The sequence below is a fragment of the Equus caballus genome, chromosome 3 (assembly GCF_041296265.1).
Source record: "Equus caballus isolate H_3958 breed thoroughbred chromosome 3, TB-T2T, whole genome shotgun sequence".
In the NCBI taxonomy this organism is placed as follows: domain Eukaryota; kingdom Metazoa; phylum Chordata; class Mammalia; order Perissodactyla; family Equidae; genus Equus; species Equus caballus.
Genome location: NC_091686.1, coordinates 34,970,761 through 34,998,399, shown reverse-complemented (window position 1 = coordinate 34,998,399; position 27,639 = coordinate 34,970,761). Strand labels below are relative to the sequence as shown.

At 64.5% G+C, this 27,639-nt stretch overlaps 1 protein-coding gene across 1 annotated transcript in view; it reads right to left on the bottom strand.

Annotated features, from left to right (window-relative positions):
- Positions 1 to 4,272: 4,272 nt before the first annotated feature.
- ZNF469 (zinc finger protein 469) overlaps positions 4,273 to 27,639 on the bottom strand; it is a 53,378-nt gene continuing 30,011 nt past the window's right edge. The window contains exons 2-3 of the mRNA XM_023637473.2: positions 20,875 to 20,935; positions 4,273 to 17,343 (exon numbers count right to left, since the gene is read on the bottom strand). Coding sequence (XP_023493241.1) covers positions 5,563 to 17,217 — 11,655 coding nt within the window. The 5' untranslated portion in view covers positions 17,218 to 17,343; positions 20,875 to 20,935 and the 3' untranslated portion in view covers positions 4,273 to 5,562. The remainder of the gene's footprint in view (positions 17,344 to 20,874; positions 20,936 to 27,639) is intronic.

The following is a 27,639-nucleotide window of genomic DNA, read 5'->3' as shown; positions in this document are numbered from 1 at the left end:
CCCAGGATCTGTCCCGTGGCCCCTGCCCACGCCAGGCCTCATTGCCCCCACTGCCGGTCAGCCCAAGGCCCTGGCGCCACCGGGCAGCACGCCAGGGGCCATCCTGACGTTTGTCAACACTGGCTCTGTGAAGGGTTTAATTAACTTCCTGCTTCAACGGGGGGATAATGAGTTTTAAGCACCACGTGATGTCATAAGGAGGTCAAACGGCAGCGAGGATGTCAAAATAAATTAAGTTGGGAATGGCGAGGCTGCCTGTGGGAGGGGCTCAGAGGAGCAGGGGCAGCTCCTGGGACAGCTAGTGCTGCCTGGGCCACCGGGGGCGGGTGGCGTGAGCGGGGGCTGCTGCTCCGGCCGCCCTGCTCATGGTGGGGGTGGCTCTGGCCCTGGAGACCCACCTCAGGTGTCCCGCCCGTGGCCGGGGACCCCGTGTGGTCTCCACTGCCCATGCCTCAGATGACGGCGGGACAGGAGAGAGTCGGCCTGGGCCCCTGTGGGACGCCACCATCTCCTCCCAGTTCGTGGTCCTCTCTAACACAGCGTCTCTAACTGGCTGCCCCCTCTGACATCCGGGGACACAGGTTCTCACCTGGAGACCGTCCTTGGCTGTGTGTGAGAGCCACCCTGTCAAGCAGCTGCCCACGTGCCACCCGTGGACCCCACCGGGCAAGGCGGTCCCGAGCGCAGACAGGAAATACTATCTGGACATTTCCCAATCTCCGAGGCTTGGGGTCACGCGGCACAGCCCCGGAGAGGAAGCGCACACTTCGCCGTCTGCCTCCTTCCTTCCTTCCTCCCTCTCTACACACCCCCCCACCCCCCCCCCCCCCCCCCACCGCTCTGCTCCCTTCCTCCTTCTTCCCACCCACAGATGTCCTGGGCTCCAACTCTGACACCGGAACAACACACACACAGCTCATCACCAAGAGTCCAGCAGGAGGGGAACAGCAGACCCAGATGTGGAGTGGGCCGCCATGGAGCATGTCCCCAGCCAAACGTCAATAAATAGAGCAGGGAGGGGTCAGGCCCTGGGGTGTCCCTGCGTCTTAAACAGGGGCTGGGGGGCCACAGAGAGGAGGTGCCATCTGAGTACAGACCTGAAGTGGAGAGGGTGCCAAAGGGACAGGGAGAGAAGGTCGGGCAGAGCCGGTGAGACGCAGAGGTCCTGGAGCCATGGCACCCAGCCCTCGGAGGGAGGCGCTCAGGTCAGGGCCGGGAGAGTGTTTGGTGATGGTTGTGCCATTTAATGGACAGGAAAACTGAGGCCCAGCCAGGATGGTAGTGAACCCGAGGGGTCCTGCCCCCAGCCCAGAGCTGGCAGAGCGCAGCACCCTCCTTCCGGGCTCGGACACTGACCCGAGGGTCTCTCGGCAGCGCAGGCCGAGGTGCAGTTTGTTCAGGCCCAGCCAAACCTGGGCCTCGTCCTGCCTACTGTCTCTGCCTGGGGCCCCTGGGGAGGAGGCCCATGACCTTGAGCTGCAGCCCACAAGGCCAGGCTGGCCCGTCGGTGAGGGAGACATTGCCCTGTGGGAAAGCGGCTGTGGCCTTGGGTGCCCAGGCCCAGAGTGGTGGGAAGGAGAGTGGGCCAGGGGCTCCACGAGGCCATCCCTGGGGGACACTCTGCACTGCGGCGGGCCCTCGGGCTCAGAGGGCAGGCCTTCTGAGAAATGACCTGCGTGCTGCCCACCCACTGGACGGGTGGAGAAGCAGGGACCAGAGGGACGTGGCCTCAGGGCTGGATTTCAGAGCCCACGCGTGGCACATTCACAGGTGATAGGGGCAGGACGCATGGGCCTCCACGTCCCATCCCCTCATGTGGGGTGCTTCCAGGAACCCCGACATTGGCCACCCCAGAGTGACAAGGACTCCCCACTTCCCCGGCAGCTGTTTGCTCGTCTGAGGCCATCTCTGTGGGGTCCTTTCTATCCAGATTCTTCCCGCAGTGTGAGCATGGCCATCTGCACACTCTCCCTGGAGATGGAGGCTCTGAGGCGTCTTGGCCCCGAAGCTTAGGAGAACCCGCTTTCAGTGCCATGCTCCAGGCAGTTCCCAGGGCAGGTGGGCCTCCCCTTACGGGGCCTGGGGGCCGGGGGCCGGCCCGCTGCTCCCTCCACCTGTGGCTGTCTCTCCGCTCTGTCCACACCGCACGTGCCTCCAGCCCGTCCCTCCACCTGCTCCATCTTCTCTCCCACCCGCCTCCGTCTCCGGGGTGGTGGGGCCGAGGGCTGGTTGGCATTGCACTTTGGAGGCTTGCAGGGGATGCTGCTCAACGACACAGCCACACAGCCGTTTACGTGATCCTGCCGTGAACTCGCCTCTACCTGCCCGCCCCGCTCACCTCGCGGTGGCCCCTGAGGGATCCTGCAGCACGGCCTGGGGGTGCACTGGCTTCCCACATGGGGCAAGCCAGGCCCTCGGGGCCCAGGGCAGAGGACCCTCGGGGGCAGGTGGGGGCCTGGGCTCCGTTTTCTCAGCTGCAGGTGGTGGGAGCTTCCTTGGGCTCTCAGGTCACTCCCGCTGGCACCTTCTCCTGTCCTGTCCGGCCCACTCCTCTGCTCACACAGGGCCCTTGAGACTCCTGCCTGGGACCTCTCGAGGGCTGCCCGACACCAGACATACCCCTGGCCACTCTCCCGCTCTCACAGCCACAGGTGTCTGTACACCTCTGTGTGTCCCCGGCCAGCAGGCCTGTGAGTGCACATGCCCCTGTGTGGGTGTGTGTGAGTGTGTGGAGGAGGGCGCACATGTGTGTAGTCCGCATATGTCTCTGGGCTCATCGGTGAGGTTGGGGGCCCGTGGGTCTGTCGTGTGTGCACTTGGGGCTTGGAGGCCACCTGGGAACCGCCCGCTGCCTGCAGGCCTGGTGGCTGAGCTGCCCTGCCCAGGGCAGCTGAGCCGGGTGGATGCTGCCACCTGCTGGCCAGGCACGCACCGACCACGCCTGGGTCTCCAGGCTGCAGGATGGGCTCAGGATGCAGGGGACTGGGCTCGCTCGGCCAGGCCCTGAATGGACTAGAGCAGCGGTGAGTCCCGAGGGCGTGGGACAGGCTGGCGCGCAGGTGGTCCCAGAGCATCGGATTTGCAGTCTGGGGCGGAGGCCTGGAATTTCCATCATTCCATCCATTACGCGGATGCTGCTGGCCCCGGGCCATGGAGCCATGGTGAGCTAAACGGGGGCATGAAGTCCTGCGGCCCCACTGGCCCCATGAGTCTCCACCCTCAAGTCCCCAGATGGGCTTCCTCAAACGAGGCTCAGACTCCATCTACCCCAACCCTAAATCCCAGCCCCGTGCCCCTCTTTGCGGCACTCAGTGCCCCCTGCCCCAGGCCCCACTGCAGAGACCCTGAGGAGATCAAAGCCCCCCAGGGTAGGGGCTGCCTCTGGCTCCTTTCCCAGTGCACAGTACGCGTGTCGGTGCAGATGGATGGCCAGGCGCCTTGCCGAGTCACTCATAGTGACCCACCCCGGCACGCATCGATGAGAGGGGCTGAGACTGAGGGAGAGGACCTGGGGAGGGCACTCCTGGTGGAGGGGACTGGCCAGGCCAGGGCCTGACAGGACGCCGGTGGACAGGGGCTGGCAGGGGAGTGTGAGGGTCGGGCAGAGGCCCGAGGGCTCGGACAGCAGTACAGCAGTGTCGAAACCCCACGGTTGCCTGTGTGTGATTCCTCTCCTTGTGGGCGGAGCTGGGCGGGGCTCCCCTCCCCCTCCCCAGTGGGTGTTGGCGGGCTGCTCTGAACAGCCCCCTCCTGCCTGGGCCCCAGCGGCCTTCAAGATCAGGACAGGATGTCCGTGACTCTGGACAGCTCCCCCTGCGGGTCTTTAGGACACGGCGGGCCCCAGGGCTCTGAGCCTGTGGTGGGGGAGGGTCTCCTGGTTTGACCCCCTCCTGTGGCCTCTGCCGGTGTTCCTGGGTCCCCGAAACTGAGCCCTGATAATTATCTCCCAACACTTACTCTCCCTGTTCCACTCCCTTGAGCTGTGAAGCCTGGAAACAAAGGAGGCTGTGCCGTGGCCTTATGTGCCAGGTTAACAAGCCTGAGGAGCTGGGGGGCCCCAGTGCTGCTCGGGGCAGCTCTGCAGGGCCAGGTGCCCAGGGACAGCAAGGAAGCAGCAGCTGAAGCCCAGGCTTTCTGAGCCAGGTCCTAGGCTCCTGGGCGGGCAGGGCGGGGCTGGTGGGAGGATGGAGGCCACGGCCGGAGGAGGCGCCCGTGCAAACAGTGGGAATATATTTGAGAGGATGCGTCCGCTGTGATTTGTCCAGTACAACCTCAGAGGCCCCACATTTTATTTATTAGCACAAAGGCATTCTGAAAGGTGATTCGGGCCCGATTTGGTCTCTTTTGAAATATTAAAATAAAACTTCTGACATACACATTGCACCCAAGGTAAAAACGAAAAAACAGAACGGAATGGACCACGAGCCTCGGAGATTCCTAAGAGCAGAAGGCGCCTCTCCACCCTCCAGGGCCCTTTCAAGACACGGTTCTGTGAGAAGGACGTGCGGGCCAACCCCGGGTCATGTCAGTGCATGGGGCACCTCGGCGACCGGGCGGCAGCGCCACACCCCGGCTCTGAGGGCCCCGTCCCGCTGCTCCTACTGTGCCTGCCGGTGGCCAGGAGCCAGTGAAAGACTTCTCGGGCTGCTGGTGCCCGTGGGCCTCTGTGCAGCCCCTTGCGCCTCCCAACCCCGTCTCCCCAGGGAAAACACACCAGGGAAGCCAGTATTCACATTACGTCATGAAATAGCACCAGAAACTTCAGAGTAGAACTGCTGACACTCGCAGCCGACAGCTCCGCGTGGGAGGAAGGCTCTAGAAAGGGCGATCGCAGAGCCTGGGGTGGGGGCCGAGGCGCGTGGGGAGGCAGGACCGGCAGAGCTGCCCGTGAGCAGCTTTCTCCACGTTCCGAATGGGAGCCTGGTCCCCAGGGTTCAAGGTGCACTGGAGACCGGTGTTTCCCTTGGCAGCACGGACAGTGGCTGGCACGACCCTGTGGTCAGAGAAGGGCTGTTGTGCACTGGAGGGCAGGGCGGCTCAGGAATGGTGGAGAGCCCTGTCCCCCTGTTTGATTTCTAAGGTCACTTTGGAGTTCCAGGAACAGCAGCAACAAGACTAAGGGAGGCTGCCACCATCTTATTTGCAGCTGCCTCCACTTACTTCCCTGCTAGATGACATGGGGGGGACCCTGTGCAAACCTTCAAATGGGGATTCTGTGGCTACTGTGCCTCAGCAAGGGGGCACACGGGGCTGGGGCAGGGGGCATGAGCTGGTACCTAGAAAACAGCTTCATGGTCTCAAAGAGGCTGCAGCTGGCCCGCCCCTCATCCTTACCTTCCAGCTAGAAAGGGATTACTGTCCACCCCAGGCCCTACTCAATGCATCCCAGTCTCAGCTGTAACACCAAAGTCTGCGCATTGGTATAGTTAAGTCAAGTGGATTAAGACACGTCCACCAAGCAAACCATCTCGGAGGACTGAAGGTTGGTGGCATAGCACGGAGTCCCCCATTCACTGGGTTCATCCCCAGACCTGCTCCCAGGCACTCACTTGCTCCTATAAATTACTCAGAAGGGTCCTTTTTCAAAGGGATCTTGAAGCTGGTTAGTCTCTGCCCGAAGAGCTGGCTGAGGAGGTCACTCTGGGATTCCGCCGTCCGACAGGCACGGGAGGTGGCGGGTTCAGCACCGTGGACAGCTCTGCCTCTCTTGGGGGGCCTGTGCAGGGGTCTCCCCGAGGGAAAGGCCTTGCCAGGCCCCTCCTTGCTGCGCCTGCTGTCCCCGTGGGTGTGGCCCGGCTCTGCCTTCCGCGGCTCTGAGGGCTGGGGGGGCGTCCTGCTGTTCTGACTGCTGGGCCTGAGCTTGGCTGGGAGCAGGCGGCTGGGAGTTGCTTGCTTTCGGGGGGCCCTAAGGGGTTTGTCAGGGACCGGGGGGGTTCTCCCCAAGCCCCCCCCACTGTCACTCCTGCTCGACCCCAGAGCCCGGCCCTTTCTCTTCTTCTCACCGCCCTCCCCACCCTCCCTGGGGCCCAGGCTCCCTCGGAGCCCCTGGTCACCAGCTTCCCTTGGTCCCTTGGAGAAGCCCCTGTCTGGGGCTCGAGGGAGGGGCTTGTCTGGGGTGGGGCTCTGGCCTGGGCAGCTGGGCTTGGCTGGGGTGGTGGCTGTCTCACTTTGGAGCTGCCCACTGGCTGGCTGGGGCTGGCTGCCGCCTGCTGTCTTGGTGCCGTGCCTCAGGCCTCCACCGCCCTGGGCGCTGGGGCCAGGCTTGGCTTTGAGGGAGGTGGACTTTGGCCTGTCCTCAGTGCTGCAGGCTGGATCTCCAGGTGCCGGGCTGGCCATGGCCTTTTTCAGTTGCACCAGGAACTTGGGTGCTTTGCGGGGGGTGGACAGGGCTGACTTGTCTTTTGAAGAACTCCGGCCACCCCCAGGCCTGGTGGCACTGCCCTTGTGGGAGGGGCTCCCTGTGCCCCCGTCAGGCACCATGTGGCTTGTGGCCACCTGCTTCTCCTTCTGGAGTGGGGAGGGGGCTTCCGGGCGATGGTCAGAAGCACGTTTGCCAGGGACACTGCAGGTCCTGCGTTTCCCAGAGAAGGGGTCCACAGCCCTCTTTTCCTCGGCGTCTTGGCTTCTGACCCCTGGCTGGGGCAGAGACTCCCCTGGTGGGAGAGCCTGCTGGGGAAGAGGCCCAGGACTGCCTGGGGAAGCCTTGTCCTCGGAGTTCTTCACGGCTCGGCCCAGTTTGTGGCCATCTTCGCCATCAGCTGAGGCTGCCGGGAAGGGAGACAGAGATGGGGGCAAGAGCTCCTGGAGGTCAGAGGGTAGATCACTCCCCCCAACTGGGTGGCCCACAGGGTCTCCAGGCCTCTCCGGGGTCCCGGGCTGCCCCTTGCTGGTGCCAGGAGCTGCCTCTGGGCAGGGCTGGAGTAGGGCTGGGGGGGACCCCTCGCTCAGGGTGGGGCTGCTGCTCCGGGACAAAGGCTTGTCCATGCTGGGCCCCGGGGAACTGCCGGGCGCGGCCACCCTGCGCCGTTTGCTGGGCAGTGTGCCCTCACGGGCGGGGGCCTTCTGCCCGGGGGCGCCGGGCCTCCTCACGCGGCGGAATGTGAAGGGCGGCTGCCCCCTCCTCAGGTGTTTGTCCATGTGTCGGTCGAACTGCTCCTTCTTGGCAAAGGTGTAGTTGCAGGAGCTGCAGACGAAGGACCTCTTGCTGATGTGCGTGACGTTGGCACAGAGCTCGCAGGCGTACAGCGGCGTGTGCTGCAGCTCCAGCTCCTCCTGCACCCCGTGCTCCCCGCCCAGGTGCACACGCAGCTCACGATGCTCCGAGTAGACCCGCGGGCACTGGGGGCACAGGTAGACGCGCTGTGGGCTGTGCACCGCCAGGTGGCGCTGCAGCTTGAAGGGCTTGGGGAAGCGCTTCCCGCAGTGGTGGCAGTCGCGGGAGGGGTCCTTGCAGTCCTCGTGCACCGGGATGGCCTGCAGGAGGGGCTCGTTGCTGGAGCAGGGGTCGGGGGACGGGCGAGGGGACGTCTTGGCAGAGCCGCAGGGTGGAGCGGGGTTCACACAGGCTGACGGGTTGCCCTTGCCCAAGGCTCTCTCTGGTGCCGAGGCGCCATCTTGGTTTGAGTTGTTGGCAGTGGCCTTGGGTTTGGCCCTCTCCCTCAGGAACTCTTTCTCAGCTCCCGGCTTGCGCCCCGATGCCTCTGTGGGGCCCCCATTTGTCTTGCCAATCGAGTGCACTCCCCTGTGGGGTTTGGATACCTGCCCCATGATGCTGCTCAGGAAGTGCGTGACTGCGCTGTCCCCCTCCCAGCATCCAGGCAGGGCCCCCAGGGACCTCCGTGCCTGCCCCTCGCGGGCAAACCGCATGGCGTGCTCCCGTAGGTGCTCATTATACATCCAGACGTCAGCCAGCTCCCTCAGGCACATGCCACAGACCCACAGCCCCGCCTTGCCCTGCAGGTGCTTCTCCTGCAGGTGCTCCCGCAGCAGCTCGCGAGAGCCGAACCTGCGCTCCACGCACATGTAGCAGGTGGGGGGCGGCGAGGGACTGTGGGCCAGCTTGTGGAGATCCAGCTCGCCCAGGCCATGGAAGCGTTGGAAGCACACCCTGCACTTGTAGGGTGCCCTCCTGGCCTTGGCGTGCCCATCTCTGCTTGGGGCCCTCTTGGCCCCGGCTGCCTCCTCTGTCCTTTTGCTCCGTGGCCCCTGGGAGTTTGCCGTGGCCTTGAAGTCTAAGAAGCTTGTGCCAGGGAGACCCACAGGGTCTTCACAGGGCCCTAAGAAGCTCAGGTCTTGCATCTCAAGCTTGGTGCTGAGCACCTTGAGATCCACAGTGTTCCCGGGGAGCCCACTGTCATAGCGTTCTCGCTCCAGGTAAGGCGGCTCAGGGCTCACGTCTCCAAGAGAAGAGGCAGTCTCTTCCGAGGGGGCCCGAAGCTCCAGGCCTCGCCAGGCCGCCGGGACCATGTGCAGCTCAGGGATGTTCTCTGCCCGGTGTTCCTCGGCGTGGCAGGAGGGCGCTTCCTCCGCACAGTCCGCCTCCAGCTCGGGCTCCAGGGCCCACAGGCTGGGGCCAGGGGCCCAGGGGTCAATGCCGGGTACCTTGCTGCTGAGGAAGCCCTCCAGGAGGAAGGACTCGGGCAGACCTGTGGCCTCATCGCCCCAGGGGTCCTCGTGAGACAGGCAGAGCGAGCCCGAGTCGCTGAGGTCTGTGGGCAGGTGGGAGGGCGGGGCTGCGCTGCCTGCCCCGTCGCGGCTGGGCTCCAGCAGTGGCGGGGGCTTCAGCTTTTTCCCACGCTTCCCGTAGACATGGGGGTTCTTATTCCGAGTCCAGCGGTCACCCAGAGGGAAGAGCTGGGAGAAAGAGGCCTCGTCATCAAACAGGCTCAGAGGGTCCCCGAGACCCGGGCTGGGGGCTTCGGGAGTGGTGCCCTCATGCTCCTGGACCCCGTCTTCCAGGTTGCGCTGGGGGTCCTGGAGGTGACTGCTGATCGTGCCACTGGCTTCAGAACCACAAGTGTCGGGGGGGCCTGGGGAGCCCGAGGGAGGCCTGTGCCCCTCCCAGACACCGTGCCCTGACCGGCTCTCGGCAGCTCTGCTGTCCCCTGCAGGCTCTCTATAGACACCCGAGGTCCTGGTCTCTCTGGGACCGCAGCATCCCCCTGCCAAGGCTGCCTTCTGCACCCCTGGGCCTTCCCCAGCAAGTGCCCCCTCCCTTCTCCCTGAATGGGCCACCTGATCCCCGGGTGACTTCTGTGTGGGAGTCTCATTTGGGTCCGTGGCCATGAGAGGCGGCTGCGCGACCTGGGTCTCCTGCTCTGCCTCAGGTGAGAGGCAGCGGCTGGGGAGGACTGGGTAATTGGCAATCACAGTTGATGGATTCCAGCTGCTTGTATCTGAAATCGCATCAGGAGAGACTCGAGCACTGCTCTCCTCCCGGAACCTTCTCGCTCTGGGCTTCCTCGCTTTCTTGTTTGACTTCCCTCCTGCCTCGCTGGGCAAGTCTGTGGGCGCTCTGCCCCGCCTCTGGCCTCCTCCCTTCTCTGCTGGTTTGAGATGGTGCTCCTTCTTGTCCAGCTGGTCCCGTTTCCTGGGCTCTGCAGACCTCACATCCGCTCCTTGCTTGACCAGGCCTGGGGAGTGTGGTTCCCGGCTGAGGGGACAGCCTGGGGTTCCCAGAACGCCGAGCCCCTGTCTAAGCTCCTCGGACGTCTCGGGACCCAGGGCGTCCTCAGGAGCTGTGGAGCCCTGGACAGGAGGCGGCCCAAGAATGTGGCTGGGGCTGCTCAGCGAGCGCCTCGGTTTCTCCTTCCCAGGCGCCCTGCGGCTTTTCTTCCCGGGGGGGCGGCATGTCCGGGCTGCGGGCTGGGGGGCGGGCAGGGCTGGCGGGCTTGGCTGGGAGGGAGCCCCCTTGTGCAGCCCGTGTTTCCTGGCTCGGTGGCGGCTCAGGCCTGGCCTGGAGCGGAAGGAGGCCGAGCAGACCTCACAGGCCACAGGCCGCCCGTGGGGGGCTCGGTCCTTCCAGTGGCCGTTCTCAGTGGTCACAGGCTTCTTTTTAAAGCAACGAGGCTTCTGTCTGGGGTCCTGAGGGCTGAGGGGGTCCCCCTGAGGTGTCTGGGGGAGGATATTTCTGAGGCTTGGCGGGGAGTTGGGTCTGGAGTCACTGTCTATGCTGCTCCTCCGGGACACGGCTCTGCCCAGGTGGAGCTCTGCAGGAGGGTGGGTGACCGTCAGGCCTCTGGTGCCAGCTTCAGGTGCCCTTGTAACGCCAGTGTGCCCAGCCTCAGGTGTCTCCAGGACTTCCTGTCCCTGGAGGCTGGCCCCTGCCTCGCCTTCCAGGCCGGCGTGGGGTTCTGGCCCTACGGCCCCCTGTGTGGAAGGGTGAGTGGGCGCAGTGGGGATGCTGCGGCCTTCCCTGTTTCCTGGGGGTTCTGACGAGGGGTCCCTGGGGATCCCGCTGGGGCTGGTGCGGGGCAGGGCTCCCTTGCAGTGAGCGTCTGGCCGCTTGGCCCTGGGGCCTCTCACTGCCCCCATGCCCTCTGTGGTGGGCAGGGCAGCAGCCTTGACGGTCACTCTCAGGGAGACGGCCCTCGCTGGGGGTGGAGGGGCAGCACAGGTAGGAGACAGCCTCAGCTGCTCATTCCTGGAAACCTCTAGGGTTCCTGACATGTGGTCTTCAGGGTTGTCCCCATGATGGGTGGGAGTGAAGACACCGATGAAGCTGGGCCGGCCCGTGGGAGGGTCTCCCAGGGGTCTGTGGTCCCCCAGGAAGGGTTGGTAAGCTGGGCTTTCCTTGAGGCCACAGGGGCTTGTCCTCAAAGATAGGTCAGTGGGGGTTGGGGTGCAGTCGGCCCTTTCCGGAGGTGTCCAGGCAGGAGAAGGTGCCGGCAGATGCTGCGGGCTGCTAGGGTACCCGCAGGATGGAGAGGCTGTGAGCAGCCCCCTCAGAGCCCCCGAATGAGCTGATGGAGGGTCTTCCTGGGGCAGGTGCTTGAGGCCGCAGGGAACGGAGGTGGCTGAGGATGGGAGCGAAGGGGCCCAGCTGGCCAGGTTGCTGGTGGTGGGCACTGGGTTCTCCCCAGCGAGCAGCAACTGCTTCTCAAGGCCTGGGCCAGCCGCCTCCTCTCGGGTCTGGTCCTCAGGCCCACTTTGGGCATGGGCTGCTGCCAAGGCCGGGAGCAAAGATTCCGAATCGGAGGAGGCGGGACTTGGGGTGGCCTGTGCCTCGTTCTGTGGGCCCAAGGCCACCCTGCCTTCCTGCAGTTGTCCCCCTAGCTGGTCTGCACCCATGGCTGGCCTGGCCAGAGCAGTTTCAGGACTGGCATTGACTGTGGCGAGGTCACCCGGCCTCCCACAGCTCCCCCTCTTATCTGGCTGCAGCTGGCTGGCTTGGCCTTGGCCCTTGGGCTTCTCAGCCTGGCTGAGCATGCCCAGACGTCCATCTGCCTCTGGCCCTGGCTGACGTCCAGCCACTGCAGGGATAGCTGTCATCTGTGCACCTCCCAGGGAGCCCCGGGTGGGGCTGCAGGCCATGCTCCCACCTTCCACACTGTCCCCTTCCAGATCTGAGGGCTGGCTGCACTGAGGGCTCTGGGCATCGGCAGGTGGGGGCTCCTGGGAGCCCCAGGCCTCGCCTTCCCTCTCAGCCGCTCTGGCCACTAGGAGCTGGAGTTGCTGCAGTGGGCTCGCAGCTGGGTCCTGGGGCCTCCCGCCAGGACTGGCATCGGGCGTGCAGGCAGGACTCGGGGAGGCCCCCACTGGGACCAGCTCCTTGTTACCCTCAAAGCCGGGGCCCCCTACCATGGGGTGGGGGAGACCCGCTCCTTCTGGCCCACCTGCGCTGCTGACAGATTGTCCCTTGGTGGTCTCGCTGTGACTGGCACCAGTAGGTGGGGTGGCACCTGGAGACAGAATCCTGGCACCCCGAAACACCAAGTCAGGTTGCAGATGGGCAGTGGGGCTGCCAAACGCTCCCAGCTCGGGGGGCTCTCTGCAGGGCCTGTGTGCCTCATGGGCTCCTGGGAGACTCCCTTGTCCCCATGTGCTGGGGAGGGGCAGCAGGAGGGTGTTGCTTCGATGGAGTTTGGTGGCCCTGTTGTTCTTAGGAAGTAAAGGCTCCTGGCTTGGGCTGCACTTTGCTGACTTTCCCACGTCCAACGGGGACTTGAGCAGCTCTCCGGGGCCAGGGACTTCTGGGCAGAACTGGCAGTCCCCTTCTGGCTTGGGGGGCCCCATCTCGGAGACTATGTCTTTCTGCACCGGCTGGAAACTGAGGCGGGCCTCCGTGGGGCTGAAAGGAGCCCCAGAAGCCACATCTTTGTGGGCGCTGCAGGGAAGAGCTGCTTTTCCAGCGTGGAATGCGGGCCACTCCTCCTGGGGGCTCCCCGGAGGCCCCTCTGCAGCGGCCACAGCAGTTTGTGCCCCTTCCGGGTGTGGACTCAACTCCCCAAGACTGGTGAGGCCAGCTGTGGAGAGTGAGTCCTCGCAGGATGGGGTGGCCTGGGGGATGGGCAGAGGGGTGCCCGGGCCCAAGGGCACCCCACCCGCCTGCTCAGCACTGCCCAGCCCTCCTGGGGCCGCGTGCACATCTTGCCTTTTCAGCTGACTTTCTAACTCGGTGACCAATCTCTTGATCTCTAACTCGTCCTCAGACAGGTTGCTCATAAAAGTGACGCCACATTCAGTAACTTTGCCAGGTAGAGGGGGAGAGCTGGTGGCTCTTGTCCCTGGAGGGGGACACTTCTTGCTGAATGCCTTTTCCTCTGAGAGGTCAGGAAAATGGCCCATGTGGCTGGGCAGCATGGAGGACGCGTCCTCCAGCAGGGACCAGCCCTTTTCGGGCAGAAACGATGGGTATGGTGGATCTGACAAGGGTTTCCTCGGGGGAGGGTGGGCACATGCACATGGAGAGTGGGCGTCCCCACTTCCAGACAGGCTGCTGTAGATCGGCGGGTCGAAGCCGTCCACAGGCAGCCCGGAGAAAAGGGGCGGGGACTCCAAGGTCAGTGGCAATCTGGCTTCGCCTGGGTCTGTGTCGACCGTGTAGGGTGGATTCCTGGGAGGTTTTGGCTCAAGGGAACTGGCGTCCACACCATCCTGGCGAAGGTGCACACTGTTGGCTGGCGGAGTGTCCGGAGCCGAGGGCTCGGGGTACAGGTCTTCGTGGAAACAGCTGGCCAGGTCTTTAGGCCCAAGGAACAGCTTGCTGTGGGGGCTGCTATAGGGCTGGGGCCCCTTTTTGGCAACTGGAACCCCCGCGGGGTCTCTGTTAAACACAGCAGGGTCACAACCAAGATCTGGAGTCTTCAAAAACAGGGTGCTGAGTTTGGGGAAGGCAGCATTGGTGGCATTAGCGACAGGCACCGGCAGTTCTCTTGGTGGGCAGGCAGGGGGTTCCTCTCTGTCCTGGGAGATGGGCGGCTCCGGGCCCTGGGGCTCTCCCAGCAGACTGCCCGCCCCTGGAGCTGGCGAGCTGCCCCGGAGCCTCACTGTGTCCTCTCTGCTGGACTGTGGTCGCTCTGGGGCTGGGGGGCTTCCTCCCACACACATGGCTGGAGAAGAGCTTGAAACCTCTCTGAGAAGTTTTGTGGTGTCAGGGGGCAGCTTGTCAGCAATTTCAGGGTTCTTGGTCTCTTGAGAGAAGTCCAGCGATAGACGGTTTTCCTCTGGGGTCTTGGCACTGCCGGGGACCTGCAGGAGACATGTGGAGCCTTTCTCCTGGAGGCCTGCTCTGGCCTCGGGGCTCTCGCTGGGGCCTGGGCAATGCCCACCTGGCTCTTGTGGGGTGGGGGAGCCCCCACCCTTCATGGCTCCCTGCCTCACGACCTTCCTGGGCTTCTGCTGCTCTCCTCCCTCTCTGGGACTTGGGGTCAAGTCTGCTCCCTTCCTCTTCTTGCCTCGGTGCCACCGCCGGCTGCCATGGCGGGGCCGGCCTCTGAAGTGGGGGCCCCGCGGCCGGGAGCTGTCCTCCTCCTCAGACTCGGAGGCGTAGTCGTACTCCCGGGGCCCGCCATCTGTGGCGCCACGCGGGGGCCTCTCGGGCACTAGAGAGCAGGGGCCGCCCTGCGCCGGCCGGCCGTGCCGCTTGTTCTTCTGCTGCACGATCTTGTGGATGAGCTCCTTGCTCCAGGTGCCACCCCGCGTCTTCCTCCTCCTGGAATCCTTCCCGGGGGACAGTCGGAGGCGCCTGGAACTCCTGGTCTCCACGGGGACAGCCTGTCCGTCAGGATCTGCATGGCTCTTGGGGGCCTGGGTTCTGAGGTCCCGGGGGCGGGGCACAATCGGCTCAGCCCTGTCCCCCTTCCTCCTTGGCCTTGGGTGGGTGGCTCTGGTGCCCCTGCCGGGCCTCTTGGTAGTGTTGACGGTGTCCAGCTCTTTCTGGAACAACTTAAACTGCTTCCCTCTCCTCTGCTGGCTGGCCGGGCTGGCCCCGTCTGCCTCCGCAGGTGCTGGACCCAGGGAGCGGGTTTTGGGCCTGCTGTGGGCTGGGTAGCCCCCGTCCCCAGGGCGGGCAGCCTGGGGCTCCAGCAGGGCAGCCACTGCTGGGAGCTGGGGCTGGGCTTTGCTCTCTGGCATTGCCCCCACTCTGATCTTGGAGGGCTGCCCAGCACTGGGACCTCTGGGGCCGGAAGGTTCCTCATCGGTGAAGACGTCGATGAAGCTGCTGTCAATCTCAGGGTTGTCTGACTGGTACTCCAGGCCGTTGAGCGCCTCGGTGATGAGGCTGTCCAGCTTGGCTTCGTCCTCCAGGTCCAGGTCTGCAGCAGGGAGCGGGAAGGGGCCAGCAGCCAGGCCGGGCAAGAAGCTCGTCCTCAGGGGGTCATCTTTGCCATCTGCCCGGACGTCCCCACCCAGCAGAAAGGGGACCATCTTGGTGTGGCTGAGCAGGCCTGGGCTCCCACTGGCTGGTGCTTTGGGAGTGGCCAGCATGGAGGGGGCGGCAGGGGGTGTGGGGAGCCCTGGGGACTGCTGGTGGCCATCCTTGGCCCTCGCCAGAAGCTGGCTGCAGAACTGCCGGTGCTCCAGGAAGGCGGCCAGGCTGCTATAGTTCCGGTCACACTGCTTGCAAGTGAGCAGCACGTCCAGCTGGTCCAGGCTGGCGCTGCTGAGGGGGAAGTGGTGTGCAGAGTAGGGGGGTGGCTCCCGGGGGAAGACCTCCAGCCCCCTGCTGCCCACCTCAGGGCCCGTGCTGGGGAACGGGGCCTCCTCCAGGCATTTGTAGGCGCCGTCGGCCCCCAGCCCCTCTGTGGGCAAGGGGAAAGCCTTGACGGGCTCTGGCTGGTAGTGGATGGGGAGGGCGTGTGAGGGCTCGGGGGACGGGAAGGGGCTGCTGGTCTCCTGGGCGTGAGTGGAGTGCTGGTAGAAGGAAGAGGGCCTGAGCGGGCAGGGGAGCTGGCTCTCCTCGGAGCTGGGGTTGGCCGGGCTGCCGGACAGCGGTGAGAGTGAGGAGCAGGTGCTGCTGCCGGCCGTGGTGGTGGCGGGCGAGGGCAGCGGGGACTCACTGGGAGAGGCTCCCACCACCCTGGGTGGTGGCAGGCTGGGGGTCCCTCGGGGTGAGACCTGCGGCTGGGCTACCCCAAAGAACAGGGGCTGGGTTCCAGGGTCCTTCAGCCCATTGTAGGTGAACAGCCCAGGGGAGCCGCTGCTGTGCCGGCCGGGGCTGTTTCTCAGGACCACCAGCTTTTCCCCCGGCCCGGGCGTCTTGCCGGCAGCACCTAGGGCTCCTTGGCTGCCTCCCTGCCACTCGGGGGCCCCTGGCGGGAAGGGCAGCCGGCTCAGCATTTCCATTCTGTGGGTGCTGGGCCTGATAGCCGGGAGGGCCTGGGGCCAGGGCAGAGGGGAACTCTGGGGGAGCCCGAGCTGCTGGCCTGGGCTGGGCTGGCCTTCAAAGAATGCACTCCTTGTGGCAGCCGGGGGACCCAGGGCATGTGTGGGGTAAGGGGCTGTGGGAGGTTCCCACAGCTGGGGCAGCCTGGTGGGTGGGGGACCTGGGGCAGCCAGCTCTGTGTCTAGAGACCCTGGGCTGGTACCCACTCCGCTGGCTCTGGGGCTTCCATAAGGCTGCCCAGGAAAGTGCCTCTGGGGCAGAGAGTTTGGGGGCCCCCTGGGGCTCCCCAGCCCATCATGGGCTGAAGGCGGTCTCTCGGGGAGGGCTTGGGTCATTCTTTTGGGCACACTGTCTGGGAAGGTGGCTGTGCTCTCCGAGAAGGAGCTGGGGGCCGAGGGAGCAGCACCAGTGGTGGGGAGAGCACCGGCGAGGTCGCTGGTGGCCTCGGGGCCGCTGGGCCGGCCGGGATAGCAGGGTGGGGGTGGGGGCGCAGGCCGGGCAGGCTGGGGGTAGGCCAGGCCTGTGCCCACCGCCTCCTCTGGCCACGCTCCCCGAGGTGGGTGGAAGGCAAACACCAGCGCCCTCTCGGGGTACTCAGGCCCGGCTGTGTCCTCGGGGAAGGGTTTCAGGCTGGCCCCATGCAGCGCAGGAAAGGGGAACTGGAAGGAGACCCCCCCGGGGCTGCCACCTTCAGGAAAAGGCTCCGACTCGGTGGGGGGGACCCCGAAACTAGCACCTGGGAAGCTGTTCTCAGCAGCGGGAGGCCAGGCATTGGGTCCGCTGACCTGGAATTCCAAGTAGGAGGCCGGCCTTTGGGGGCTGGTGCTGCGGCCCCGGGAGGCCCTGCGGGGTGGGGGCCCAGGGGGCGCGCTCGGTGAGGTATAGTTGGTGGAGGTAAAGGTGGAGGGGGTCTCCTGGAAGCACCTTGGGAAGCTGAGCTCACCGGGGGCAGGCAGGGCCTCTGCCTCTGGGGGCCGGGGGGCATCGTGCTGTGGGCCCTCGGGGGTCTCATCTGGGGCGGGTCTGGCCCTCGAGCCCGCGATGCTCAGGCTGTAGAGCTGCTGGGGGCCGCTGTCCGCCCTGCCCACCTGCCGGGTGCGAGCCTGTGTGTGGCTCCTCCCTGGTGGGGCCCGGGGGCTGCCGCCCTTCCCCGGGGTGCTGCTCAGAGACTGGGCTCTCAGGAGCTCCACCTCCCCGGCCTGCCATGGCTGGGTTTCGGGGGCCTCCTCGGCCTGGGCCCCGATGCCTGTGGCCTTGGCAGTCCTGCTGGCTGGGGCGCCGCCCCGGCTGGGGGGCTGGGAGGGGCCCCCTGTGCCGCCGGCCGTCTGGCAGGGCTGCAGGTCTCCCGTCACAGTTGGGGGCGGTGCTCCGCGGGGCTGCTCCCCAGGCATGGCCCCTCCGTCCAGGCGCTAGGAGGAGGCGGCGGTCCCAGGGGGTCTTCGGGGAGTAGGCTGGGCAGCCATCCTCGCCCCTCGGGGGGCCGCGGAGAAGCCTGCTCTCATGGTCCCGAGTGGAGCCTGCAAGGAAAGGACAGAAGTGAGTAGGGAACCATGGGGCTCCGTGGCTCCCCCGGGAGGCTGTGGCAGGATGGGTGCAAAGACCCTCACCCTCAGGGGAAGGGGCTTGGCTCCGAGGGCACCTCGGGAGACAAGAGGGAGTGGTTCCTGCCAGACTGAGCACGGGGTTCCCTGGCGAGTGGGGGAGGGGAGTGCTGCTGGGGGCCCCAGGGTGTGAGAGGACCCCCGGCCGCTTCAGAGCCACCCTGTTGGGCGCTAGCCAGGCCGTGAGCACACGAACTCCTAGACCTGCAGAGGGCCCATGGCAGGGATGGGAACACCTGGCGGCCATCTGCCGGCCTGAGATACCACCCAGGCAGGACCAGGGGAGAGCCTAGAAGGATGGAGGGGGCGCCTTCTCCTGCCGATGGGGGCCTCAGTCGGAAGCTGAGTCGCAGGACACAAGGGAGGGGAGACTGTGCACACGCATCTGGCCTGAGGCTCACACCTGGTCCTTCCGGGCCTTGCAGGCCGCCCTGCACTGGACAGCCTCAAGCTCCCCGCTCTGGGGACCGCCTGGTCAGCACCCTGGGGGGGCCAGCACCTGCATTTCTAGGCTCCCTCCCCATGTTTGGAGACCTGCTCAGGGACTGCCCTCTCTGAGGAGTGACCTTCTGCCTGAGTCGAGGCACAAGTGTCCCTTGGTCACCAGGGTGGGCGTGGTTACAGGGCTGACCAGGAGAGGATGCCACGCTGCCCCTCCACTCCCACCCCAGACCCCATGGATGGTCCCCCATCCCACCAGCTTAGGGGCCACTCCCCTCCTAAGCATAGGCTTTGCTCCCTCCTCTGGGCCCCATTGCCTGGTGCCAGTCCTCCACTCCCCTTTCCATCTGCAGACTGGGAGACCTTGGGGCAAGGGCTTGTGGGTAAAGTTTATTAAATGAATCAGTGACAGCAGTAAGAGCAGCTTGGCTTCTGAGCACTTGCTGCAGGCTGGGGTGCTGAGCACTTTCCATCAGTTGTGTCTCTGTCCTCGCAGTGGCTTGGAGTTAGAGCCGTTACTGTCGCCCCCGAGTCACCGGTGAGGACTCGAGGTGTGGGGAGGTGAGTAACTCGCCCGAGGCTTCACGGCTAGTGAAGGACGCAGGGGTCCCCGGGAGGGGCCTCCTCTCAGCCCCACACCGGCTCAGGGCCAGGCTGTGCCAGCATGTGCCCCTCATGACGCCCCCTGCCTGGGAGAGACGCAGTCCGAGAGCAATGCTGGCCCCTGCCCGGACTTTGAACCTCATAGTGCAGGTCCCGACTCAGCTGCTGACCTGCTATGTGACAGGGACTAGTCCCTTAGCCTCCCTGTGCCTGGAAGTGGGGATCCTGGTGGAGTCCCCCAGTGCACACACCAGAGGAGGCCCCTCATGGGACGTTCACCGTTTGGGCCTTTTCTGATGGGCCCTGTTTGTGCCCCAGCCTGGGGGCCTGAGGTGGGCCCATGGTCGGACTCTCTGCTGTCTCCCCACGGCCTGGGGGCTGGTGCACAGCGGGTGCTCACGGACAAGGCAGGCCAGTTTTCACACCCTTGACACAGGGACGGTCACGGTGTGCCCCCAGGGTTGTCCTCAGGCTCAACCATCTACATGAGCTGGCACAGTGCCTGGCACACGGTGGGCACTCGTGGAATGCCGGTGCCTCGGTTTCCCCATCTGTGGAAGGGGCTGCTGAGCTGCTTCTCCCTGGGCACTGCTTGAAGCCAGACAAGAGTTGGGGTCTGTCACCCCTCCAGGCTGCAGCGACATCTTGGGGCGGGGCCACCTGGGCCATCCTGCGTGGGTCTTTAAGAAGGAGCAGGAGCCTCTGCCCCCCCTGCTTTCGGGGGCGCCCTCAGCCTCTGGGCGTGCTTGTCACTCCAAATGCCAGCAGCCCTGAGTGAGCTCTGAATGCCAGAAGGCTCCCCAAGGCGGGCAGCTTGCATTATTACCCAGATTCTGCCGTCCCCCACGGAAGGACTGTCCTGGCCTGATCGGCTGCCAGCAGGCTTGGCCACGTGGCTCGATCTGGCCGCTGGATGTGAGCAGCAGTGACTCATGCACTTCCGAGCAGAGACTTTCAGAGCCGAGGCTCAGGAATCCATCTTGCCACCTTTGTGAGGGCTGAGCTCGCAGGCTGTGGCCAGGCTGCTTGACCGTCTTGTGGCATCAGAGGAGGCTTCCTGGAGGAGGTGGCATTGGTTCTGGCCACGTGGATGGCCAGGCTTGGGGCACCAGGGCAGAGAGGGCATTCAGAGAAGGGGGAACTGTGAGCACAGGTGGGTACAGGGCTAGCTGGGGAAAGCTGGACAATGAGCTCTGTGCCCGGGGGAATGCCGGGTCTGGGTGAGATCATTAAGGACAGCGAGGCCTTTGAAGCAAGGCCTTGAAGGGACCCCAAAAGAGTGGGCAGCCAGCAGCTTAGGCAAGGGTGGCCGGCCTCATTATGCACTCTGACCTGGGCCAGGGCACCTCCTGATGCTCGCCCTGCCACCAGCTCCAGGGGGCCCCCAGCCAGAGCCCCTCAACCAGCTGTGGGCGGTGATCCAGGGTGCGCCAGCCAGGAGCTGAGTCTGAGCCGGATGGGGGCTGGTGTGCATCCTTCCCTAGGAGCCAGGAGGGGCTCTGGCCTGTGGGACCTCCCTCCTAAACTCCCAGGCTGCCTGGGATGTGGGACCCAGGCCCAGGGCTCCACTCGAGAAAGCAGTGAAACCCACAGGGTCAGAGGTGCAGATGGGTGGAGGGCCTCCTGACCTCACAGGGCCTCCTTCCCCCACCCCCAGCAGGCTGGCCCCTGGGCCTCCCCACAGCTTCCAGAGCTTTCTGGGGGGGGGGGAGGGGGTGGCAGTAAGGCCAGAGGAGCCATCCGACACTGTGGAGGCCCCACAGGTCCAGGCTCCAAGCTGCACCCCCCAGGAGGGAGGGGTGGGCGGGGGCTGGGGCCGGAGAGGCTGATGGCCCTGGCTCTGATCCCTGCCTTGTGCCTCACTGAGCCTCGGTTTCTCCATCTGTGACCTGGGATAACCCTGGGACCTCTTTGAGGGTCATGGTCAGGTGAGGTCAGTGACGGCCTTTTCATAAAGCGCTCAGAGAGCAAGGTGGGGACCAATGTGCTCCTGTGGAGACTGTAACTATGGGGCCCTGTCACCCTCTGAGCTCCAGTGCAGACAGACTGCAGGAAGGGGCTCACGGGCAGGCTGGGCGGGGTCTGGAAACAGGCCTGAGCCGCCAGTTTGAAAGAGCTGCGCTGCAGGCCGCTCAGGAAAAGAAGGTCTGAGCTGACAGCCTGGCGTGACAAGCTGCAGTCCGCACCGCCCCTCTGCCCGGCTCCGGGCTGTGGTAGGAAGCCTGTGTCGGCTCCTGACAGCGGCTCCTGGAGCTGGCCTCTTGGGGAGGCAGCTGGCAGCCCCACTTAGCGCCCAAGCTGGGAGGTGGAAGCAGACGGCTGGGGCGGTGGGGGCATGGGGACAAGGGCATCTCCGGCTGGGGGTGGCCTGCCAGCCTCCGCCAGCTGTCCCCGTCTACGTACCTGGGGAGTCGGCCCTCAGCTGGGTCGCTGCACAGCTTCTTGAGCAGTGAGGATTTCTTGGCTGCAAAGAAAATGGGAAGCGTGTCAAAATCCATGTGGTGCTTGGCTGTGGGCCCAGAGTCCCGGGGAGGAGCGGGTGGGAGGGAGCAGCTCCCGGGCAAGGCCCCCAACACCACGTGGAGCCAGCGGGGCCTCAGGGCGCCAGGAAGCCGCCACGGGGCCGGCAACGGGTGAGCTCGAGGCGGCGGGCAGCTCAGGCAGGTGTGGCCACTGCGTTACATTTCTTTTTGTTAAGTTCTTACGGTTGCGCAGGCTACACCTTCACCTGGCTCCCAAAGGCGAGACGGTGTCCAAAGGGCTGCAGCGAGAAGTCCCATGCCCACCCCACCCCGGCCGAGGACCCGCTTCCTTCCATCTGCTGAGCAAGCACCGGGGCAGCTTCTTGTGTTTCCTTCCAGTTTCTTGATGCAAAACCCAGCAAATATGAATAAATATTCCAATTTCCTCCTTTCTTCAATGAAAGATAGTCTACCATGATCACTGTTCCAGACCGTACTTTGTGCATTTAACAAGGAGTCTTGGAGATGACTCCACAGCACTCCATACAGAGGTTCCTGCCTGTCTGTCTGCCTCTCCACCCACACGCACAGAATATTCCACCTAAGGGTCGAACAGCTACTTATGCATCCAGATCCCTCTGGCAGCCTTTACAACAAACACACGTGTGAGTGAGACCCACAGGGTGAACTCCGAGAAGAGATGGAGCGTCAAAGGGCAAATGTTGTTTGTGGTTTGGAGAGAGACTGTCGATCAACCTCTGTCGTGGTTTTAAAATGTGGCCACAAATTTTTTGATGCCCCTCCCTCCAAAAGGTGGAGCCAATTCCCTCCCTTTGAATGTGCGCTGGACTGGGTGACACACTGCTAACGAAAAGAATAGGGTGGAAATTAGGTCATAAAAGGCACTGTGGCTTCCACCTGGCTCTCTCTGATCGCTCCCTTGGGGGCTGCCAGCCACCATGTGGTGAGGACCCTTGAGAAACCTGTGGAGAGTCCACAGGGGAGGGACTGAGCCTCCCATCCACAGCTTCGTGAGGAGTCACCTCCAGCCCTGGTCGAGCCTTCATACCAGACAGCAGCCCCTGCTGACCTTTCCTCTACAGCCTCAAGAGAGACCTGGAGCCAGAACCACCCAGTGGGATGCACCAGATCCCCGACCCACAGAACCGTGAGATGATGATGCGTATCGTTTAAGCTGCTGTTTGTCACTCGGTGCAGACAGCCCGCCCACAAGGACAACACTGTGGGGCTGTGCCCACTTCCCTTCCTCCTGACGATGGAGAGAATACAAGGCCTTAACAGGAGTCCCGGCATCACAGGGCGGGAAGGGCCCTGACCTGGTGGGCAGGCTGGGGGCTGGAGAGGGCGTAGCATGGCGGTGTCCAGTGCAGAGCTCTCAGCACACCGCCCATTCATTCATTCACTCGCATTTCCAGACATCTGTGCCGACGCTATGCTGGGCCCTGGGCATACACTCACGAGTGACTGCATCACAGCCTCCGCCTCACGGAACTCACTGGGAGTCAACGCAGGACTACAGATGGGGAAACTGAGGCTCAGAGAGGTGGTGTGACTGACAAGTCACGCTGCACACAGACAGGCCCGCAGGGACGTGCTGGAGAAAGTCGCTCTGCTCCTGGCCCCCCTCAGGAGCCCCTTCCCCTCGTGGGGAGCCCTTTTCCCCGTGCCGAGCCTGTGGGCAGAGCTCAGCCACCCACTCCCTCTTTCCTTGGTCCCAGGACAGCGGGCCTGACGTTCCGCCCGCCGCCCCGCCAGGGCTCAAGGACGGGTCTGCGGTGCTCAGACCACGGGGCAGGCGTGGGGCGGCGTGTGCGGGGGCTCAGGTTCCGCCCGGCTCTTGGCAGAGCCCCGGTGCTCACGGGTGTCAGTTTCAGCAGGCCGGGCCCCTTTGAAGTCGGGAGACCCAATCCCCGATCCGGGCCTGCCCCAGGGGTGCGGGGTCTCCTTTCCCTCTGAAACACAACCTGGCCCCTCCTAACCCCCTCTGGCCCGGCGTCTGGGGAACTCAAGACCACGGCTGGGTGCGGGGCAGCAGCTCCTGGTGAGGAGGTCCTACCGCAGGCCCAGCCCCTGCCCTCCCAATGCCCCCTACCCACCCCCGAGCCCCTGGCCTGGTGCAGCACACAGCCTCTATTCCCGACCCTGTTCCCTCACCTCCTCTTTCACCTCTGGCAGCGGCCTGCCTCTCCGTCCTGGAGCCCCACTCCTCTCCCTGCCTCGCCCGCGGGGGGCCCCAGTCCTGGTCAATTCTCCTGAGTCCCACCTCCCCCCAGACTGGATGCCTCCTTCCCCATCCTCCCGATTCCCACTGCTTCCAGGGAGACTGTGCTTGGCGGACTCAGCTGGGTGGGGCTTGAAGCCGGCTGTGGGACGGGGCCAGCCGGAGCCTGTAAAGTGGGGAGGATGGAAGTCCTGACCTCAGAGGGCTGTCGTCTGAGATTAAAGGGACCCGCAGCTAACTCGTCCGCGCAGCCCAGCACACGCAGGCGCTCCCCGGATGCTTGCTCTGAAGGCGCCCCCTGCTCTTCCAGGCTCCCCACCAGGCTCCCTCTTCCAAGAAGCCTTTCTAGCTGCGCGTGCGAGTCCACCTGTGAGGTGTCGGTTTACCTGGCAGCGCCCCATCAGCAGTGATTGATCTCGTGAGCCCTCAGGGGCAGGACTGTCCTCCCACATCCTGGTGGCCTGGGCAGCTCTGCACTCAGGATGACACCATCCAGTCAGAGCTCCGTGCCCCCACCTCCACATTTGACCCTTGGCCTCCTGCCCTCAGTTTCCCCAGCTGTAAATGAGGTGTCCAACCCGAGGCCACCTTAGGCCTGTTCTGGCTCCCTCTTCTGTGACCAATGACGTCCCTGCTCATGGCCCGGGCAGCCTGGAAGCTTCGCTCCTTGCCCTGTGGCCTGTGCGGCCCACCACTCAGTGAGGGGTGGGTTGAATTTTCCCGTTCCGCTGCTTCTGCGCCTTCCGGAAAGGCAGGGACTCGGCCGTCCAGCTTCCGGCCCAGCGGCGCGGTGGGGGAGGGGCACCTGCCCTTCTGTCTCCTCGCCCTGGCCATCAAGGACTGAGTGTTCGTGTCCCCAGATGCCTGTGTTGACGCCCTAGGCACCAGTGTGGTGGTATCTGGAGGTGGGGCCTTCGGGAGGGGCTCAGGGTTAGAGGAGCTCGCGTGGTCGGCTCCGTGCCCATTCCGAACCTGCAGAGAACAAGGCTATAAGCGGTCTCCGCTGGCGCAGGGTGAGCGGAGGGGGCACAGTGGTCAGGCGGGCACAGGAGGCGGGGACACACGGCCGCAGGTCAGGCACCTTCTTCATCCTCCATCCCTCCCCACGGAGCTCTCAGGGAGGGAGACAGCGAGGGAGCCACGACAGTGACTGCAGGCGACAGGCTTGTTTCCTCACCTGGTCTCCACGGCCACCCACAAGCTTCACCCTGTTCTCCCCACTTACAGATGGGAAACTGAGGCACGGACGGGGCAGGTCTGTCACCCAGGTCAGCACCGAGAGAGGGGTGGGCAGGTCCGGGCGGGACGCAGGTTAGGATGGACTGACGGCCGTGGGTGTGATGGGACAGAGCGAGGGAGTGGGTCTGGGTGAGGGTGGTGGGCACTCAGGGCCTCTCTGAGGTTACCCTCAGCCATGCGTGGCTGGGCCTTGGGTGGAGGCCTCTCGGGCAGGCGCCAGGGATGGGGGACTCCTGGCGGGAGGCATGGTGGGCCAGGGTGGTGAGCACGTGGTGCTGGTGAGGGGATGGGCCAGTTTGGGTTTTATTGGTGGGTAATGGGAGGCCAAGGAGGGTCAGGGACTCAGTGGATGTGGGTGGGGCCCACATCCACACCCAACCCCAGGGCCCCGCTCCTCATCCTGGACACCAAACAGGAGGCAAGACATACACACCACTGGGTGGAACAGAGCTGGGAAGGGCAGTGGAGCTCCAGCCTGACCTGGGTGCAGATGGGGAAACTGAGGCACGGAATAGACTCAGGCCAGTCCAAGGTCACACGGCGAGTCTGGGAGGCAGAGCCTGGAAGAGGACCTTGCCTCTCCACACAGAATGTTCTCCCTGAGCCTCTGGGTGGCACCAGGCTGGCCTGGGTCTAGCCTGACCCCCTCTGATTGTTGATTCCCGCGCTGTCTCTGGCTGCCCATCCTGGCAGAGCCGCTTGAGCTGCGCCTCCCTGGGCACTGGCCCTGCCCTCAGCCTCCCTGGGCCTGCCCCATGGCTGGCCTGTGGCTTGGCCCAGCCCCTGGCTGGCTGGCCTGCTCCGACATGGGCTTGGTGGGTAAAGCCAGGCGCCCCACGTGCCAGCTCCGCCGGGCAGGGGCCTCTGGTTCCAGGTCATCTCTGAGCAGCATGGCCGGCCACAGCCCGTGCCGACACTCAGTGCCCCACATCCGTCCCCGCTGGCCAGCAGCCGGCCGTGCCCATCTCGGGGGAGCCTCGCGGCCTGGAGCAGCCTGCCCAGGGTCTCCACCTGCAGTAGGCTCCAAGGGGCTGCGGGGCGGCTTGTTCTGACACCAATTTTACAAATATTCCCCTTTCCTCTTCCTTCAAACACTGCTGCTTTGCTTAAAAACTATCTGTTACCCAAGCTCTCAGATAAACCTTTGCAGGTAAACGTATATCTGAGATACGGCCCGAGGGTCCGTGTAAGAAGCCTGCGAAAATTATCAGCTGCATTTATCTTAATTACTTTGGGGGAAAGTGGAGGCTGGCGTTGGATGGGGCTGGGAAGCGTGTTCGTCCGCCTTATCGGGGTGCATATTTGAGATCCTTTAACGGGAGGGAGATAAGAGGAGCATGTGGGAGAAAATGATGTCTTCGAAAATGACAGGGAGGCAGCCAGAGGGGGGCGGGGATGTGTGCTTAAAGACACGGCTGGGCCCACCGAAACCGCCGAGGGCTTCGGGGCGAGCGCACCGGCCTCTGTCCTCTGTCCCTTTGTCCCTCAAAAACCCATAATTGGGGTGCATGAAAGCGCTCCTGACAGTTGCCTTCCAGGCTTCACGTGTCCACTCTCGGAGGAAAGCCGTGCCCCCATTGACGCCGGGGGGCAGGATGGCACCGTGCCCAAGCTGCCCCCCTAGAATCAGCCCACACCCTCGCCGGATGCCACCCGCCTCATCCTGGATGCGCCGCGGAGGCAGACCTTACTCCCAGTGGGTGGGAGCCCCGGAGCGTTAAGCAGGGACTGGCAGGGCCACCGATGTTTTACAGGATTGTGCTGGCTGTGGCTGCAGAACGGTGTGGGGCAGGGTGGACACAGGAGGAGGCCAAAGCGGCCATCCATGTCTGGCTCTGCCCGAGAAGACCCTCTGAGCCTCAGGCCCTGGACAGCGGCGGTCCTATCTGGTGCATCTTGGTGGCCCATGTGGATGTGGAACACACTTGCTGGCCCAGCTGCCAGCCTGGTCTTAGAAGGGCCAGCAGAAGTCAAAGGCCTGGTCACCACCCCTGCCAGGGGCCGTCCCTGACACCGGTGCGGACCAGCGCTCTCTGGAACCCTGGGCACCGGCGGTCCAGGGCGGGGAGGGGGCTGGCTCTCCGGGGACCTCGATGCCCACACCTGCAGGACAGGAGTGACCACATGGTCCCACTCGGGCTGAGCAGGGAAGGGCCAAGGGGTGAGGCTGGAGAATGAGGAGATGTGGAGCCCTGTGGCTGCCAAGATGCCGGGGACCAGGCAGGAGCCCCAGCGCTGCCCCGGGGCTGCGGGAGCCTTGTGCCTTCGTCTCCGAGTTCCTGGGTCAGACGCTCACATGCCGAGAGGGCCACCCACTGTGCTGCCCGGGTCCCCCTGAGCGCGGACAGGGAGCCCGGGGCCACCCTCACGGAGGGAGGCTGTAGGGACCTCACTCCTGCTCCAGGTCTGCAGGGGCCACCAGGGGTGGGTGCAGGGCAGGGGTCAGATCCCCGCTTAGCACACACACATGCACATGCACACACCCACAGGCTTGCACACTCACACGTGAGCACACCCACACAAGCGCACACACACATGCACATACATACATGCTCATCCATGTGCACATTCACAAATGCGTGCATGTGCACACATTTACACATAAACTCACACCAATGTGCACACATTTACGTACACGTACACACGACTACACACTTATTTACAAACATGTATATTCAGGTGCACATGAACACCCACACCCATGTGAACACATGCCCACAGTGTGCACATTGGCACACGTGCACACATATGCACACATACACACACGCATGTGCACACACACCCCCCCTTGCCACGGCTGTGGAGGGGCTGCTCACTCCTTGCCACTGGACCTTGGTTCTAAACGCAGCCTCGGTGAGGCCCAGGGGCGGGAGCCAGTGGGCGGGGGGACTTCCTGGGAGGCAGGTGGGGGCCTGCGGGCACGTCCTGCCTCCCCGTTTCAGCTGTGGTGCTTGAGCCCGGAGGCGTCCGACAGCAAGGCAAGCACTCAGTTCTAGAACACGCCTCATACCCTGAAGGTCAACACTGTCCCAAGCGCAGCCCCAGCACAGCCCTGCTGCCCCCGACTGTCCCCAGGACAGTCCTTCTCCCCTGCTGAGAGGGACAAGGGACCGTGGGGGGTGGTGAAAACCGTTGGGGCCCTGCTGCCAGGGTCTGGCATGCAGGAATCACATTGGGAGTCAGTGGCCCCAGGGAGCCCCCAGACCAGCTGATGGTCCCCGAGCT